This window comes from Glycine soja, chromosome 11, assembly GCF_004193775.1.
Source record: "Glycine soja cultivar W05 chromosome 11, ASM419377v2, whole genome shotgun sequence".
NCBI classification, from domain to species: Eukaryota; Viridiplantae; Streptophyta; class Magnoliopsida; order Fabales; family Fabaceae; genus Glycine; species Glycine soja.
The window spans coordinates 8,741,025-8,758,730 of NC_041012.1; the positions used below are offsets into that span (position 1 = coordinate 8,741,025).

The window sequence follows — 17,706 nt, forward strand, 5'->3', positions numbered from 1 at the left end:
CCTTATGTAAACTATGATATAGATCTTATAAGTCTTTACAAAGTTGTATTTTTAAATGCGTCATGTGATTATTGTAACATTTTTAATGTATAATTTTTTAAATATCACCAAGCTAATAAAAAAATTATACTTATATTTTAAACATGTTCTAATGTCATATGTCTTAACTTATTTATATTTCATTTTTATTTTATAATGTGTATAATAAAAAATTATTGGTACAAGTAATTTAACATTTAGGATCCTTAACTAAGATTCCGGTACGATCTGTGGCTTGGACAAGGAGTCCTGATCACAAAAAAATACTAACGTGTTTTACATGAATCTTATACTGATTATCTATTTTTTCTTTCTCCATAACCTTAAAAATGTATATTTTCTATCTTTTTTCTATTGTTTTCTTAGGGCATTATATATGTTATTGAAAATTTAAATTATTTTTTATTGATTAAGTTCATTAAATTTTACATATTTTTTTCAATATACTCTTTAAAAATGTTTTACATCTTTTCATTTTTTTTGTATTTATGTCTATTAGTTATAAATTTTAATTTAATCAACTATTAAGGGCTTGCCACAGGCTCCTATTTGAAAATGGGCTTTTAATATTGGGTCAGAACTGTTTCAGGCCAACCCAACAAGTTAGGATTTTATTGGTAAAATGGAGGGGATTACTTCATGCACCACTTTTATTGCTTCCTGCACCTCCCAAAGATTCAGACAGACCAAAATACATTTACCTCTGTTACTCGTGACGCACTCCACTCACCATAGCGCAACTCCCTCTCTCCATCCGTCTTGCTAACCACAGTCCAGAGTCGCCGACGGATCCTAAGCACACGTCGCCACCGATAGATCCTTGGCGGCTAGGCCCGCATCGCCGTTGCCACCATAACGTCTTGCTCATCACATTCATCGACAATTTATCACCGACGGCGTCTCGCTGAGAAAAATCTGCTGGCGGCAAAATTGGGGTTGGGGATAAGCCACACGGCGACGTCAACTTTTTCGGGGACGAAGGATTTGAAGGCGGCGGCATCGTCGATGGGGACATTGTATGGCGGCGTTCTTGGGTGTTGTACTTCAAGCAGTTGTTGTTGTTGGGTAATTCGATTATGTTGTTTTGGATTTTATGTTGAAGCCCTTCCTTCACCTCTAACCCCTTATTCGTTCATCTTTGCCACTCAACATTTTCCCCCTATTCTGAAATATGATTTTAATATTTTAGAATAGGTATTTAAGATTACTTAATCATGTTCTAGGTTTTCGGATTACTCATCCCGTTCCAGAATACCTATTTCAAAATAGGAATGAAAAACAAATCCGTACCGTGGGTTCTGCCTCGCCCTTACCCCTATCCTAAGTTTGACGAGGAATCCTCCGAATGGATATAATACACGATTTTTAAAACTGTAGGATATATTAGTTAATTGAAATTTTGTTATTGTTTTATATCAAATATCCACCCGCTACAACAAAGAAAAATAAAAAATCATACTAATGGAGATGGAGATGAGAAATCAAATGCTTGGTCCCGCCCCTCCCCTCTCTCTCTTGTCATGTCTAATTTGTTATAAAGTTAAAATAAAATAAATAAAAAGAAAAGGTAAAATCTTAAACTAAATAACAAAATAATAATAATAAAATAACTTGATAGAACATTAATTAGTAATTTAATATATGGTACAATAAACACAAAAAAAAATAATTTAAGAGAGAAATTTTTAATTAGTACGAATTGAAACGCTCAAGCGTTATTTCTAGATAGAAACGTTAAGAAATAATTTTTTTATAAAAAAGGAAAAAATAAAATTTAAAGAAAAAGAAAACAAATTATTTACTCTGTTTGTGTCCCCCTTCTACAACAACAAAAGAGATTTCAAAGAAAAATTAAGTAAAAGATTTTAAAACAAATAATTTATTTTATAGAAATAAAATTAATATGAGTAATATATTTTTATAAATTTTAAATTATAAAACAAATATTTACTAACTTGATTTTGCACCTCTCTCATTAACATTGACTTCTTCCCCGCACAAGTCAACAATGGCGGTGTTTGTGTGTAGTGGCGATGTTGTGTGGTTGGGTGGAGGAGGGGCACAATTGTGTTGGTGGTTGGGTAGTTTTGTCTGTTTAAGTCTTTTAGGAGGTGCAGGGAGAAAAAAGGGAATGCAGGAAGTAATTACCTAAAATGAAAAATAAGAAGGTTAGGGTTTTTTTAGGCTCGTCGATATAAAAGGGAGTCCTTATCTTCTCGTATTTTTAGGTTTTCTTAGTTATTGTTACCATTTGCTCCCAGCACTGAGCTTAACCGAGCTTCACAAAGGTACCGTCTTTATTGCTCCACTATTCAATCACCAAATTTCATATCCCTTTCGTTGCACCTTGTTTGGGTTATGTTAATTACTGGTTACATCGGTTTCTCAACCATTTGATTTTGACATTCTTGTAATGTTTTGGTGATGTGATGATTTCGAGTTCTATTTGATTATTTGTTTTCTGAATTTGGGTCCTTTCATTGGGATTATTATACTGTTTCTCTCTTTCTTTATAGATGGGATTTTGGAAACGATCGATTTTTAGTTGCAATTGTTTTTGGGTTCATCAATTGGTTTTAGGGCTTCTATTTTCTCGAATCGCAGATTTTTTTTTTCCATTGCAAATTGCAGCTTGGTAGAAAGTGTTGGAGATAAATTTATGATGGTTGCTTTTGATTATTTTCTCATGTGAAAGACTGAAAGTTGTTACTTGTTAGATATTATTTAAAATTATGATATGGAGTTAGACTTACCAATTCAATCTGGTATTGTTTGTATGATGTAAGATGTTGTATTTATCTTTTCTAGAATATGGATTTAGTGCGACACTCATGTGGGCTTTATTTATCTCATGGTTGTCACCTTGATATTGATATGATCTAGTATAGTATTGTAGTTGAATTCAGTGTCCAAGCCTAAGAGTTGAGTCCTGTTTTGATGGGTAGCACGACATCTTTTAAAATCTAATTGTTTGGCTTCAATATGGAATAAGCAACATATAACTTCTCTGTTATAAATTAGTATGTGCATTTAAGTTTTTGTGGGTGCCACTATGAAAAGTCCATATAAAATTACTTATGCTGTTCCAGTAGAATGTGTTATGTATGCTTCAATTATACAATGTAGACTGTTTGATTATGTCTTTTGTCATCTTTTTTTGTCGTATATTTCCTCTCTGGTTTTATTACCATTAATTTTTGGATCTTTGTATGGTCCTGTTGCTTAGGGTGAAATTTATGTTTTTCTTCTTTGCCTTTACCCAGATGAATCGGGAAAAATTGATGAAGATGGCCGGTTCGGTTAGAACTGGGGGAAAGGGCACCGTGAGAAGGTATATCTATACACTTAACCTGGGCTTTCAATGAAAAGTCAGTATTGCCAATATTAGATTTAACTTAAGATGCTTTGGTAAATCTTGTTTCATTGGATGTATCATCCTTAGTCTCATATGGATGTATGACTTACTTTAACTTTTCTCCCTCTCCTCCCTGGCTCCCCGCTCTTCCACTCTGCACTTATTTGAGGGTTTGCAGTCAATTCGTTGGCTTTAGTTTTTTATAATTAAACACAAAATGTATTTGTTGTGTTGAAAGTTCTCTTAATGTTTTGTCTTATGCTCGGTCTAGAAAGAAGAAGGCTGTCCACAAGACAACAACCACAGATGACAAAAGGCTTCAGAGCACCCTGAAGAGAATAGGGGTGAATGCCATCCCGGCTATTGAGGAGGTCAATATCTTTAAGGATGACGTAGTTATCCAGTTTCTAAATCCCAAAGGTAATATCAGTCCACAATATTTAGAACATATATATTTATATTTTTTTAATATAATAGGCTATATATATTTCTTTAATTATATTAAGTTGGAAAATTTTGTTTCCAGTTCAAGCATCCATTGCTGCTAATACTTGGGTTGTCAGTGGTTCTCCACAAACAAAGAGTAAGCAACTATATCTTTCTTCTTCGTTGTCATATGCTTTGCTCTAGTTTTTATTTTCTCTCTCAGAGCATTGTCAATTTGTTAGTACATGTTGCAAAAGAATATATGTAAATAATAACTTTTGCTGTGTCAATCTTTTGTTTTTACTAGTTAGGCTTTAATTCAATAAGGACATGTTGAATTGATAACCTTTGCTTGTCATGTTGCAATATCTGGAGTTTTTTCATATTTGGGAGTAACCAAGGCATTGCTTCCCACAATTTCTAGAATTTATTTTAGAGAAACAATTGCTCATTTTTGTCAACATTCTCCGTGTTTTTGGAAAATACTTAATTACTTCGTTAACTGATTTATGACTATATTAGCATTGACAATTGACTTAAGTTTTTCCGTTTTACAGAGTTGCAGGATATACTCCCTAGCATTATCCACCAATTAGGTACGCAGTTTGAATTTGATCAAAGTCATGTTTTGTGTTTTACTTGTGCCTCTCAGTTTAACATTTTTTATTATTAAAATACAGGACCAGATAACTTGGAAAACCTGAAGAAGCTGGCCGAGCAATTCCAGAAGCAGGCTCCTGAAGGAGCCACTGGTTCAACCACCGCCCAAGAGGAGAATGATGATGACGATGTCCCAGAGCTTGTTCCAGGCCAGGATTTTGAGACAGCTGCTGAGGAGACCAAGGCTGCTTCCTAGAGTGTTTTGTTATTGTGCCATTGCCATATATATCCCGTGTTTTTAAATTTTTTTCTTCTTGATTTTCCATTTTAAGTATTTAAGGTGTTCAGTTCTCCTGTCATACTTTAAACAGTTCAAATACTTTATTAAATATGCTTTCCTTCATCTAATTAGGTATTCAGTTTTTGACCGCATCTGTCATCTACAACACCGTTTATTGGCATTGTTCCTGTTCGGTAGTTAGTTTGGATGGATTTGAGTTCTAAAAGAACGTGTTTAGTACGAGTTGGTTATGATTTGGATCGTCATAACCTAGTTTGAAGTTGCAATTTAGTCCCTCTGATGGTAGAATGTATATGTTTTCGAGTTAGTTTCTGAATTTAAATAAATCAAAAAAAGTTCTTGTTTGTTAGTATTAAAATGCAGAGATGTGAAAGAGGGAAGTTACTATCAAGGATTTATTTTAGTGTGAGTGTGTGATCGTTAGGTGTGTGTAGATCGTCTGCATGGATATATGGAGAGAATGATAAAGAACTATATGCATGTTCATCAGAAGAAATAGGAGACATTGAATAATATCATATCTAACGGTTAGAGACTTCTGAGTTATACGGTCTATGTGGATCAATATTTACGGAGTCTATGCTAAGTAAATTCACCTTATATTACTTGGACAATATGAGGAGTCCAGCACCTTACATATTGTTGCCCATATAAAGGCAAAGCAGCTATTCTCTGAGTAATTCTCTAATAGTGATTTTGATCACTGAATTTGTCAGTCACGGTTGATTTAGTTTCCAAAATTAATAAAATATAAATAATCCCCAAAATTATAGTATAATACTCATTTTGGTCTTTCATGTAGACACTTTTGTTAAAGTTGACTTCATAGATTGACTAAAATGAATGTAATATTATAATTTTAGAGATTTTTTTACATCAATTTCGAGAACTAAATTGATAGTGAATAATAAATTCAGGGATCAAATTAACAACATTTACTTCTCTTTTGTAAGTTTTTCTCGACGATGAACTTCCACTAAAAATTGTCGAACATATTCGTATTCTGCATGTAATTAAAGATTATTTTGCATCGAGAAAATCTTAAAGTAAAATTTAGAGTAAACACTCAACATTGTTTTCTAATGTGTACTTCAAAAAAATGATTAATTGAAATGGAGGGAGAAGCAAAATGTCTCGCATTTGTAATCTTGAAATTTTTTGTTTAATAATTGTTTCGTTTAAACTGAGATTTTCGTTAAAAACTAAGATATAATGATTTTTTAAAAAAATAAATATTTACTCTAAATTTTGTTTAATGTAATTACAAGTGATTCGGATTTGGACACCAAACATTTAAAATCATAACTGGTTTTTAGATATCAAAACTACTTTTACAGATAATAATTTCCATCTCCAAATGAGGAAAACTAATTATTTAATATAACTAACTTTGCATCTCCTTTTTCTTAAAAGTTAAGGCGCCGAATAATATGGAAATATCAACCATGACCAAATATTGTCACACAAGGTTTGTAGTACTGTACGCTTCATACATATTCGAATTTAGTCTCTTTTATGTCTTTAAGACATGGTAGATTTAGATTCATACTGATGCTAAAACCGTATAGTTATATACTAGATATTTAATACACAACTTTACACACACGCAGTGATAAATTATGTACCCTGGGATAGAAGAAACAGTACCAGTCACAAATATTTTATAAACAATAGTTCTTTTCTACAAAAATTCTTGAGCATACACACAATCGGGAAAATCCTTCCAATTACTTGACAGTTGACACCAACGCAAAATGAATTCAAACCTATTTTACATTTGATTCTGTACTTCACATTTGATTTTGTTGCTTCACTTCTGACAAACAACAGATGAGCAAATAGCTTAGAGCTTAACTATCTAGAGATTAATTAGGTTGTGAGTGTGAGTGGTAGAGTGAGGAGGATTTGAGAGCATATGAACTACTTCCCTCATGGTAGGCCTAGTGGGCCCCACTTCTTTAACACACATCATAGCTATGTTGAACATGTAAATGACACTTATCAATGGATACCCACTAAGCCTTGGGTCCACCACTGCCAACACTACTGCTGCATCCGACGGCTGAGAGAGCTCCAATCTCGTTTTGTTGACCCATCCAACGATGTCCACCCCGTCTCCAAACTCACCAACTGGCTTCCTCCCTATTATCAGTTCCAACAGCACCACGCCAAAGCTGTACACATCACTTTTCTCGTCCACTTTCAAAGTGTAAGCATACTCTGCCCAAACAAATCACTAAACTTGTCAATTGGATGATGATGATGGATAAGAGGAAAAAAGAAATGAATGGAACCTGGAGCAATGTAGCCGTAGGAGCCAGCAATGGAGGACATGGACTGAGAGGAGCCAAGGTCGTACAAGAACTTGGCAAGGCCAAAATCAGCAACATGAGCCTCAAAGTGAGCATCGAGCAATATATTATTAGACTTGACATCCCTGTGAATGATAAGAGGGGAACAATCATGGTGCAAATAGCATAGTCCCTTTGCAGCTTCCACCGCAATCTTGTACCTCATTTCCCACTTTAAATGACCTCCCTTGGCACCATGCAGCCACTCCCCTAAGCTCCCATTCGGCATGTACTCATACAGAAGCAAGTTCGTCTCCTTGTTCGACACGTAACCCAAAAGCCTCATTATGTTCCTGTGCCTTATCTTCCCCACCGTCTCTATCTCCGCTTTGAACCCGTAATCGTTCCTTCCACTCCCCGCTCCAACCAACCGCTTTATTGCCACGTCGCTTCCGTTTCTCATGGACCCGCGGTACACGATCCCTGCTCCTCCTTTTCCTATTATGTTCTCTTCTTTTAGACACTCCACCACCTCCTCGGCTTTCAAGTTCAGCCGCTGGAACCCCGTCAGCTTCCACGTCATCGCAAGCTTCAGCTTCCTCCTCCTCCTCATGTACTCCGTCCCCGCCACGAGAATCGCCGCAGTGGCCAGTGCAATCACCATGACGATCACCCTCGTCGATTTCAAACTCCAAGGGCCGCGTCTCTTCTTCAACGAGGAATTAGGGCAAGAGTGGGAACTACAGAGATTCGGGTTCCCTGCAAAGGATTTGTCGCTGAAGACCAAAAACTGACCACCGGTAGGGACCTTGCCGATGAAATTGTTGTAGGAGAGATCCAGCGTGGTGAGACTCAACATGAAGCGAATCTCGTCTGGGACTGACCCTGAGATTTGGTTTATCGACACATTGAAAATGCTTAAATCCGTTAGGTTTTTCATCCCCTTGGGAATCTCCCCGTCAAGCATGTTCCGGCTAAGATCAACGGCGGCGAGTGAAACGCAGCGAGTAAACGTCGTTGGGATTGGTCCGGTGAGATTGTTGCCGCTTATGTTGACCACAGTCAGCATTGGTAGGTCAAAAACCTCCCCCGGGATTTCTCCAAGGAATTCGTTCGTGTCAAGTGACAGAGTCTGCAGTGCCCTTAAGTTCTTCAACGCTGGGGGAATTTTCCCAGTGAATAAGTTGTTGGAAAGAGTGAGAATCCCGAGTGAATCGCCGGAAATTTCGGGAGGCAGTTCTCCGTTAAAACGGTTATTGGCCAACTCGATTATCGTGACGGAAGGTAGCTTGAAAATCCCTGACGGAACTGCGCCGTTAAGGTAGTTATTGGAGGCTCGGATCTTGGTTAGAGACTTGCAGTTAGCAATCTCGTTAGGGATTGGACCATGGAAGAAGTTATCTGTGATCAAGAACGTTTGTAACCTCCCACTCTTGCACAAATCCCGAGGGATCAACCCGCTGAAGTGATTCTTCGTGACGTCGAAGAACTTGAACTTCCCGTTTTGCCCCAGGTTCTGCGGGAGCTCAGAGGAGAAATTGTTCTCCCAGAGCTGCAGCGTTTCCAGATTAGGAAGCTCGCCGACGAAGGAGGGAACTGAGCCTCGGAGATTGTTGTGGAAGAAGTTCATCAGAGTGAGGTTTTTCAGCTGAGAGAAGCGCGTCGGTATCTCCCCGGTGAGGCCGTTGAAGGAGAGATCCAGTGACATGAGGCTCACCATGTCGGAGAGCTCAGACGGAATGGTTCCGGTGAGGTTATTCATTTGCAAGAACAACGTGTCGAGGTTTCTCATATTTGCTAGACTCGGTGGAATCTCGCCGCTGAGGTTGCAGCTTGAGAGGTCAAGGTATTTCAGAGATTCCATGGTGCCGAACTCCGGTGGAATTCCGCCTTCGTAAGCGTTGTTGTATCCGAGCTTGAGAATCCTCAGCGTCTTCAACTTAGACAAACTCTTCGGAATATTCCCCGATAAGCTATTGGTGCTTAAGCTTAAAAACTCCAAGCTCTTAAACTCCGAGTAACTCTCCGGTATGCTTCCGGAGAAATAGTTTCCGTCGAGCTTCAGGTATTTCAATTTCTCCAGTTTCACGAACTCTTCCGGAAGCGATCCGGTGAAGTTGTTGTCGTAGACGTCGAGGACCTCGAGTTCGGTCATCGGAAGAATTATTTTGCCGGGAAAATAGCCGGAGAAGACGTTGTGAGAGATGTTGAGGTGCTTGAGGGAAGTGAGGGCGGCGAGCTCCTTGGGAAGTTCGCCGGTGAGGTTGTTCTGCGAGATGGTGAGGTTTTCAAGTTTGTCCAATTCTCCGATCTCCGGCGGAACGTGGCCGAAGAGAGGAACAAAGGAGACGTTGATAGCAACAACTCGAAGTTCTTGGTCGCAAGATACACCTGAAAAGAAACAGTGTGCAGAAAGCGACGTGGAAAACTTCCAGTCATGGAGCGCGTCGTCTTTGGCTCTGTCTCCCTTCATGGACTCCTTCAGCTTCAGCAGCGCATCCATGTCACTGAACGAAGAACACGTTGCCACGTGTAGCCATATGAAGAAAACAAACAATAAAAGCGTGTAACACACACAGCTTCTCATGTCTCTCTGGTTTTGCTTCGCAGTAGTAGTACTCACTCTCTCATATACTTACGCCAAATGCATACATAATGTACAACACCACACACCACATGCTGCCTCTATTTATATACACCGTTACGTATTCAATAGCATATGTGTATGTACAACACTGTATCATATGGTTGCATGCAATACTAATTCTGTTTGTATGAAATGGGAAAAGTTGTTCAAAGTGGAAAAAAAAAGAACAATGTTCATCAGTAGCTAGCCACACGAGATCCACTATCAGTTTGTGACACACGAAGTGTAATTATGTTTCTAGAAAATTATATGCCAGTATAAATTTCTAATACGGATTAGTTATATTGATTCTAGTGGGGGAAGAGGTCCTACAAGCAATTAGTTTAGAGGAGAAATTTTTATGCAAGCGTTGTCTATCACAAATCTTTTATTCAGTAACTAGTGTGTGTGTATAAAGCTAATTATTCTTGGTATATATATTTTTAAATATGACTGAAATATTCTTAAATTTTTATTAATAAAGTATGTATTGTAGAAATTTGGATCATGCACTTTACTAAATTGTTTGATGACGATGGAACTTATTATACGATTGGATAACATTTGGTGGCTGTTAAGTCTACTCGAACGTGGAGTTAGCTTTTGTGAAGAGAAAGATGCAATCGATCCCTGTGACCATTCTATATGGAGGTTTAAACTTTCCATGAGCCAGACTTTGTACTGAAACAAAAGTGGTTTTTCGTGATTCACCAAATTAAAAAAAGGAATAAACTAAAGAAACTTTCTTTACGTGGAAGGAAGTCTTCTTAGCTACTGTGCTTTGTGCTTGGGTACATCACTGGGATAATTATTGCCCATGTAAAAGCAAAAGCATCAATTCTCCGTTTTAAGTTGTTCTGTCAACGATCAAGCTCTAGATATTGCAGAATCGTATTCTATGAGTGACAATTAAAGGGTATTATGCATAAATAAAATTTTAAAGCAAATTATTCATCGCAAGTGGTTCTGTTCCAAACATTTCCAAGTTAAATTGTAAATTACTACCATTTTGGTATTTTGAAAGGAGAATGAAGAAAAACGAGACGATATATATGGGACAGAAGTTATCAGGTGGGTTCATGTAACTTATTCTCCTTTTAATTTGCATATAAAAACTATATATATTTTGATAGATTAAGACAAATGAGTTATCTAAATTATCTTTATTTTTAGTTTTAACTATAAAGTTAATGTTCTTAATTTTTTTAATTAAAATATATTTCCTTTTATCTTAAGTACATAATTTTTTTTTATCTTACATATAAACAAATTTTAATAAATTTTATGTTAATATCTCTAAAATATTCTTTATTTAATAAAAACTTTAGTTTTAATGACTTTTTATTATTATCAAGTTTCAATGAAAAATAAGTTAAAAAAATAATTTTTAATTAAAATTAATAGAATTAAATATAATTAAATAAATTTTTTAATTATTTTTTTTATATTTGAGATCGGATGGAGCAGTGATTTGTGCCACTGGAAGGAGAATGTATTTAAGAGTTTCTCTACACTTAGGAATATTGGGAAGAAATTTCTTTTCTTTTTTCCTTTTTTTTATTTAAGGCCTAAAAAAGTGTTGCAAGGTCAATATATTCTCACACAAATACACAATGATGCTTCAAGAATGGATTCATGCCCGTGCGTTCAACAATTCTTTCATAGTTTTGGGAATAGGGAGCCACTGATATATGGATGAGTGGTACATGCTTCTCAAAAAGTGTTCTATATTGTCGTTTGTCAACTCCAGTGATGATAGCGACTGCAAATTAGTGTCCGTGAAGTGCCCGTCTTTTACACGGCAGACAGTTTTTATTCTCTAAAGCCTAATCAAATTCTATGTTTCATTTTTTACTCATAATATGAAGTTTTTATTTTAGTCTTGTTTTGAAAAAAATATTTTAGTCTTTTAAAGTTTTTTCTTTAATTATTATTGTCAAATAATAGCGTGTGATTATGTAATAATGATGTTGACAATATATTAATTCGTCACATTATTAAAAAAAATTGATGCAACAATCATATGTAAAACTTTTTAGTTGATGAGAGATTTAATATTTTTGATAAATTGTGTTTTTAGTTGTATAGGTTGACATGGTGGAAACACATCTGAATTGTGGATCATGTTTTATCCCTTGCATATCCTGAACACTGTGATTAGACTAATTAACATGCATGATTCATATTGTTAAAATTTGAAATCATGTATGTCGGAGCAGATTGTAGACTGCTGTGCATGAACGTCCAGGAAGGTGAGGCTTGGGGTCTAAAAGCGATTAATTTTTCTGCTGAAATGGGATTGCAGAATATAATATATCTTTGAAGTTGACAACAAAGGAGTGGTAGACAAACGAAAGAAGACAGTAGTAGATCATTCTGAATTGGGATCTATCATCGATGATTGAAGGAGTTTGTTAGTACATAATCCTACTTTTTGTATTAGCGTTGTAGAGAAGTCAATGGTATTGACGTATTGTCTTGAGTTACTAATTAAGGGTCACTTCATGTTATATTAATCTTTATATTAAATTATAAACTATGTTAATTCCAAAACAAAAAAATAAGTTTTTTCTTCTAAATTATCTTTCATTTGAAACTTGATAGAAAGTCTTTGGTCATATTAAATGAAAAACAATTTTAGGATAATCTCATTAAAAATTAAGGATAAATCCAATCAATTTTTGCTTATGTAGGAGACTAAAAATTATGATTTTTGTTTGCTTATAAAAGATATCAGAGATAATATATGCTTTATTTTATTTTATAAATAAATAAATTGGGGAGATGGTTTTTTGGGCTTTGAAAATAAAAGGGATTTTATAATTAAAGTGTTTAATTATTAAAACTTTTAAGAATGTGTAGACCCTTGTGTTGAACTTTTGTCCTTGTAAACTCAACTTATCCTAATGGTTGCTCTAAGTATCCCAACCTGACTCTTTTCCTTTTTGTCATCCTTGCTCATTTGGAGAATGAGTTGTGAGACTTGATTTAACTAAGTGTGTGTGTGATAACTCATCACATCCAACTTGATCCACGTCTGAGAGAAGCTATCATTTGTTGCTTTGGCGTATTTTCATTCTTTTTATGTGACTTTTAATGTTAACGCGTGTATAAGGCGTGAAAACAAACACCATCTAAGGAGTTAGGGATTGTAGGAATCACATTGCGTTGTCTATATTCCCGTGTCGTGGAAATTTTATTTCAAGGTAAGAATGAGTAAGACTATTTGGCTCGTGGATGTGGCTTTGGTGGTTGTTAGTGGGTTGACATGTTGCATTTTATTCCACATTTTGTATATTTGTTTATGTAAGTTTTGATTCATTTTGTGTTAATTAGGATTAGTTGCATGTTTATTTTGTTTAATTGTCTAATATGATCCTCAATAGGGTCATAATGTTTTTATGAATTGTTTTTGAGGGATCCAACATTAAAATTAGGTTTAGCCATTAATTTTATTTGAAGGGATGCACTAGTTGTTTCTTATAAATAACCTTATACTCTCTTGCTTTTGGGATATCATTCAATAAGATTAGAATTTCACTTGTTTTGTGAGTTTAAGAGTTGTGTCTCTTGTGAGTTCTTAGATTGAACATTTCTTGATTCTTATCAAAGATTTTCATATCTTTGTGGTGAATCGTTACTGAACTTATCACTCTCTATAGAATATGACATCTTTCCCTACTCTTTTCCATCGTTTTATTTTTATTTTTAAATACTTATTCTTAATTCCTCATGCTTAATATTTTACAGTTTTTGTTCTTGCACAACTTTCCTCTATTCCTTTGTTTATGTGTGTCATTCCCATAAAGCTTCAAGCTTTCTTTGATTGAATGTGCCATTGTTACAAAAATTAAGGAAATTGTTTTAAAAATTCTTATTTTTCATTCCTCTTTAATTCAATCTATTAAATACAAATCCACTCAAGAACGATCTATGGAAACAATATATCATATAATTTTCATAACCTAGAAATTTTTGAGGTTTGTCTTTTTTTTTTGTCCTTAGAAAGGTGGATTAGTTAAGGAGATTGCAATGGATACTTGAGGTGAGGTTCAATACTTAGAGTGATTTTGATCTAGAGTACATGATGTATGTGTAGACATCGAAACGACATGACATTGGTGCCTAAATTATAAGGTCAAAATTATCTATAACTTTTGTGAAGATACCAAGTCGAGAATTTTGCATCCTAAATGTGATTTTGGCTATGCAAGCGACACACTTTGTTTCCTATTTGTTTACTTTGTGCTTTAATTGTAATGGCCTTGTCCCTTTTAGGTTTATAGATTTAAATAGATCTTTTAGAATTTGTTTTGACAAGTTCCCTAGTGGGGAAAACCTTGGAGATCAAGGAGTGTTGGCACAAGGATTGGAATGAAAGATGATTCATCTTTTCTCTACTTTCTTGATTTGGATTTTCTTATCTTATATCTTGATTTTGTTCTTTATATTTAAGTGTTTTCTAAATTTTTCTTAGGAGCATAGCCATTGACTATTATTTATAATAATCTAGTTATTTTGAGGTTCTCTTAAAAGGTGAGGGGAGAAGAAATAACTAAATTTGTAATTAGCTAGGTTTGACCCCAAATGAAAATGAGATTAATTAACCCATGTTCAATTACCAATAGAAATCATATACTTGTCCTATTGTAAAATAAGATAAATGCCTGATTTTTATTCGTCATTTTAATCCCATTTTCAGCTAGACAAACTCATATTCATATTATAAAATATTTTTCATTACATTGCTAATTATACAAGCAATTTATAAATTACTATAATTGTACATACTATATTTACAAATGTTAAAATGTTGATAGGGGCAGCTGCCCCCACAATGCTTAAAGTGCATCCGTGAATGGAACAGAGGTTAGGGTTCCCTGCAAACGAGTTGTCGTTGAAGACCAAAAACTGACCCTCGTTGGGGACCTTGCCTGTGAAATTGTTGTAGGAGAGATCCAGCGTGGTGAGGCTCGTCATGAATTTTATCTCGTCAGGGACTGGCCCTGTTAAATGGTTTCTCGAGACATTGAAAAAGCTCAAGACCGTGAGGTTCTTAATCCCCTTAGGAATATCCTCAACTAGCATGTTCCGGCTGAGATCAACGGCGGCGAGTGAAACGCAGCGAGTAAACGTCGTTGGGATTGGTCCGGTGAGATTGTTGCCGCTTATGTTGACCACAGTCAGCATTGGTAGGTCAAAAACCTCCCCCGGGATTTCTCCAAGGAACTCGTTCGTGTCAAGTGACAGAGTCTGCAGTGCCCTTAAGTTCTTCAACGCTGGGGGAATTTTCCCAGTGAATAAGTTGTTGGAAAGAGTGAGAATCCCGAGTGAATCGCCGGAAATTTCGGGAGGCAGTTCTCCGTTAAAACGGTTATTGGCCAACTCGATTATCGTGACGGAAGGTAGCTTGAAAATCCCCGACGGAACTGCGCCGTTAAGGTAGTTATTGGAGGCTCGGATCTTGGTTAGAGACTTGCAGTTAGCAATCTCGTTAGGGATTGGGCCATGAAAGAAGTTATCTGTGATAATGAAGATTTGTAACCTCCCACTCTTGCACAAATCCCGAGGGATCAACCCGCTGAAGTGATTCTTCGTGACGTCGAAGAACTTCAGCCTCCCGTTTTGCCCCAGGTTCTGCGGGAGCTCAGAGGAGAAGTTATTCTCCCAGAGCTGCAGCGTATTCAGATTGGGAAGCTCGCTCAGCAAGGACGGAATAGGGCCGTGAAGATTGTTGCGGAACAAGTTCATGAGAGTGAGGTTTCTCAGCTGAGAAAAGCTCTCTGGAATCTCCCCGGTGAGGCTGTTGCAGGAGAGATCCAGTGCCATGAGCCTCACCAAAGAAGAGAGTTCAGACGGAATGCTTCCGGTGAGGAAGTTCATTTGCAAGAACAACGTGTCTAGGTTTGTCAGATTTGCAAGACTCGGTGGAATCTCGCCGCTGAGGTTGCAGCTTGAGAGGTCGAGGAATCTCAGAGATTCCATGGTGCCGAACTCCGGAGGAATTCCACCTTCGTAAGCGTTGCTGTATCCGAGTTTGAGAATCCTCAGAGTCTTCAACTTGGACAAACTCTTCGGAATCCTCCCCGATAAGCTGTTGGTGTTTAAGCTCAAAAACTCCAAGCTCTTAAACTCCGAGTAACTCTCCGGTATGCTGCCGGTAAAATAGTTTCCGTCGAGTTTCAGGTATTTTAGTTTCTCCAGTTTCACGAATTCTTCCGGAAGCGGTCCGGTGAAGTTGTTGTCGTAGACGTCGAGGACTTGAAGTTCCGTCATCGGAAGAGTGGCTTGGCCGGGGAAATCGCCGGTGAAGAGGTTGTGAGATATGTTGAGGTGCTTGAGGGAAGTGAGGGCGGCAAGCTCCATGGGGAGTACACCGGTTAGATTGTTGTTCACGATTGTGAGATTTTCCAGCTTGTCCAAGTTTCCGATCTCCGGCGGAATGTGACCGAAGAGAGGAACAAAGGAGACGTTGATAGCAACGACTCGAAGGTCTTGGTCACATGTTACGCCTGAAAAGAAACAGTGTGCAGAATGCGATGTGGAAAACTTCCAGTCATGGAGTGCGTCGTCTTTGGCTTCGTCTCCTTTCATGGACTCCTTCAGCTTTAGTAACGCATCCATGTCACTGAACGAAGAGCACGTTGCCATGGGAACCCATATGCAGAAAACAAACAATAATAGCGTGTAAAGCACACAGCTTCTCATGGCTCTGGCTCTTATCTTTCTTCGCGGTACTCACTATTATACCTACGCTGCGTCCTTATTATATGTTGACACCACACACCTCATGCAGTCTCTATTTATATATACACCGTTATATTATACATTATATTGAATAGCATGCATTTATTCATGTACATCACTGTACTGTTCATGGTGGCATGTTATACTACTTCAATTCTGTTTCTATGAAAATGAAAAAAAAAGTAGTTCTCAAAGTGGATGCCGAGAAAAAAATATATATATACTATGCATCACTAGCTTCACAAACGCGCAGTTAGCTTTTGTGAAAACAAAGATGCAATCTCTTTCGTGGCTATTTAACTAGGTTTAAGCTTTCCATGAGCCTAACTTTGGAATGAAACAAAAGTTGTTTTAAGTGATTCACCAAATTTAAAATTAAAGGAGAATAAAAGAAAGTTTCTTTAGGTGGAGGTCTTCCTACCTAGTTACTGTGCTTTAGTACATCAATGGGATAATTATTGTCCATGGAAAAGCCAATGCATCAATTCTCTGTTTTAATTTGTTCTGTCAAGGATCAAGCACTAGTTATTGCAGAATCGTATTCTATGAGTGACAAGTAGAGGGTATTATGCATCAATAAGAATTTAAAACAAATTATTCATCTGCAAGCTAGTGATTCTGTCCCAAACATTTCTAAGTTAAATGTAAATTACCATTTTGTTCTTTTGAGAAGAGAATGAAACAGACAATATCCAGACGATATATAGATACATAATAGTTATCAACTTACCCAGTGGGTGCATGTAACAGATTCTTCATTTTGCATTTTAAAAAGGTAACATACTAACATGATCTTCTATATATAATTAGATTAAGTCACGAGTTATGTGAATTATCAATATTTAACTAAATTTTAAGAATAAAATTAATGTTCATAATTTTATTACTAATATACTGTGATTAATTTGGACAACTGATACAATGCAACATTATACAATACAAAGGAGAGTGTATTTAACAGTTTCTCTACACGTAGGAATAATTGCTAAAAGAAAGTAAAGATAATATTTTTTTATTTTTTATTTAAAGCTTAAAAAAGTGTTATTCTAACGCCACTATTAAGATAGAAAAGATCATAAAATGGTCCCCTCTTAAATATTGCTCCAAGACTATTTTAGTAAAAAGGATTTATCTACATCATTTGCTCCTGGGTGACTGCCAGGATACTACTACGTAAGGAAAAAAAAAAAATACATGATCTTATTCAACATTGTTTAAAGAAGTTTGAAATAATTTTTAAGATTATATAAAATAATAAAAATAATTAAAGATGTTATAATTTTTTAACTTCTAATATTATGATCACTTAAATTATTAATCA

General features: G+C 36.1%; 3 protein-coding genes across 3 annotated transcripts; 1 reads left to right on the forward strand and 2 right to left on the reverse strand.

The window, feature by feature from the left end:
• The first annotated feature begins 2,185 nt into the window (after nucleotides 1-2,185).
• On the forward strand, nucleotides 2,186-4,852 carry LOC114375436 (nascent polypeptide-associated complex subunit beta-like). Its single transcript, XM_028333218.1, has 6 exons — nucleotides 2,186-2,327; nucleotides 3,303-3,370; nucleotides 3,666-3,814; nucleotides 3,921-3,977; nucleotides 4,378-4,416; nucleotides 4,501-4,852. The coding sequence occupies exons 2-6, from the start codon at nucleotides 3,303-3,305 to the stop codon at nucleotides 4,674-4,676; spliced, it is 489 nt and encodes a 162-aa protein (XP_028189019.1). The 5' UTR covers nucleotides 2,186-2,327; the 3' UTR covers nucleotides 4,677-4,852.
• Nucleotides 4,853-6,380: 1,528 nt separating this feature from the next.
• Nucleotides 6,381-9,898, reverse strand: LOC114376164 (receptor protein kinase CLAVATA1-like). Its single transcript, XM_028334130.1, has 2 exons — nucleotides 7,016-9,898; nucleotides 6,381-6,941 (listed from the first exon to the last, which is right to left on the reverse strand). The coding sequence occupies exons 1-2, from the start codon at nucleotides 9,597-9,599 to the stop codon at nucleotides 6,580-6,582; spliced, it is 2,946 nt and encodes a 981-aa protein (XP_028189931.1). The 5' UTR covers nucleotides 9,600-9,898; the 3' UTR covers nucleotides 6,381-6,579.
• A 4,435-nt stretch (nucleotides 9,899-14,333) lies between these two features.
• On the reverse strand, nucleotides 14,334-16,649 carry LOC114376165 (receptor protein kinase CLAVATA1-like). The gene is made up of 2 exons (XM_028334131.1): nucleotides 16,454-16,649; nucleotides 14,334-16,425 (listed from the first exon to the last, which is right to left on the reverse strand). The coding sequence occupies exon 2, from the start codon at nucleotides 16,344-16,346 to the stop codon at nucleotides 14,391-14,393; it is 1,956 nt and encodes a 651-aa protein (XP_028189932.1). The 5' UTR covers nucleotides 16,347-16,425; nucleotides 16,454-16,649; the 3' UTR covers nucleotides 14,334-14,390.
• Between the last annotated feature and the right edge of the window lie 1,057 nt (nucleotides 16,650-17,706).

What these genes read in the sequence shown, in the direction of transcription:
- LOC114376165 (XM_028334131.1), bottom strand. Translation starts at nt 16,346, where the DNA reads ATGAGAAGCTGTGTGCTTTACACGCTATTATTGTTTGTTTTCTGCATA.
- LOC114376164 (XM_028334130.1), bottom strand. Translation starts at nt 9,599, where the DNA reads ATGAGAAGCTGTGTGTGTTACACGCTTTTATTGTTTGTTTTCTTCATA. An exon ending in CTACGGCTACATTGCTCCAG is followed by an intron (nt 6,942 to 7,015) that starts GTTCCATTCATT and finishes TTGTTTGGGCAG; the next exon opens with AGTATGCTTACACTTTGAAA.
- LOC114375436 (XM_028333218.1), top strand. Translation starts at nt 3,303, where the DNA reads ATGAATCGGGAAAAATTGATGAAGATGGCCGGTTCGGTTAGAACTGGG. An exon ending in CCAGTTTCTAAATCCCAAAG is followed by an intron (nt 3,815 to 3,920) that starts GTAATATCAGTC and finishes TTTTGTTTCCAG; the next exon opens with TTCAAGCATCCATTGCTGCT. An exon ending in TAGCATTATCCACCAATTAG is followed by an intron (nt 4,417 to 4,500) that starts GTACGCAGTTTG and finishes ATTAAAATACAG; the next exon opens with GACCAGATAACTTGGAAAAC.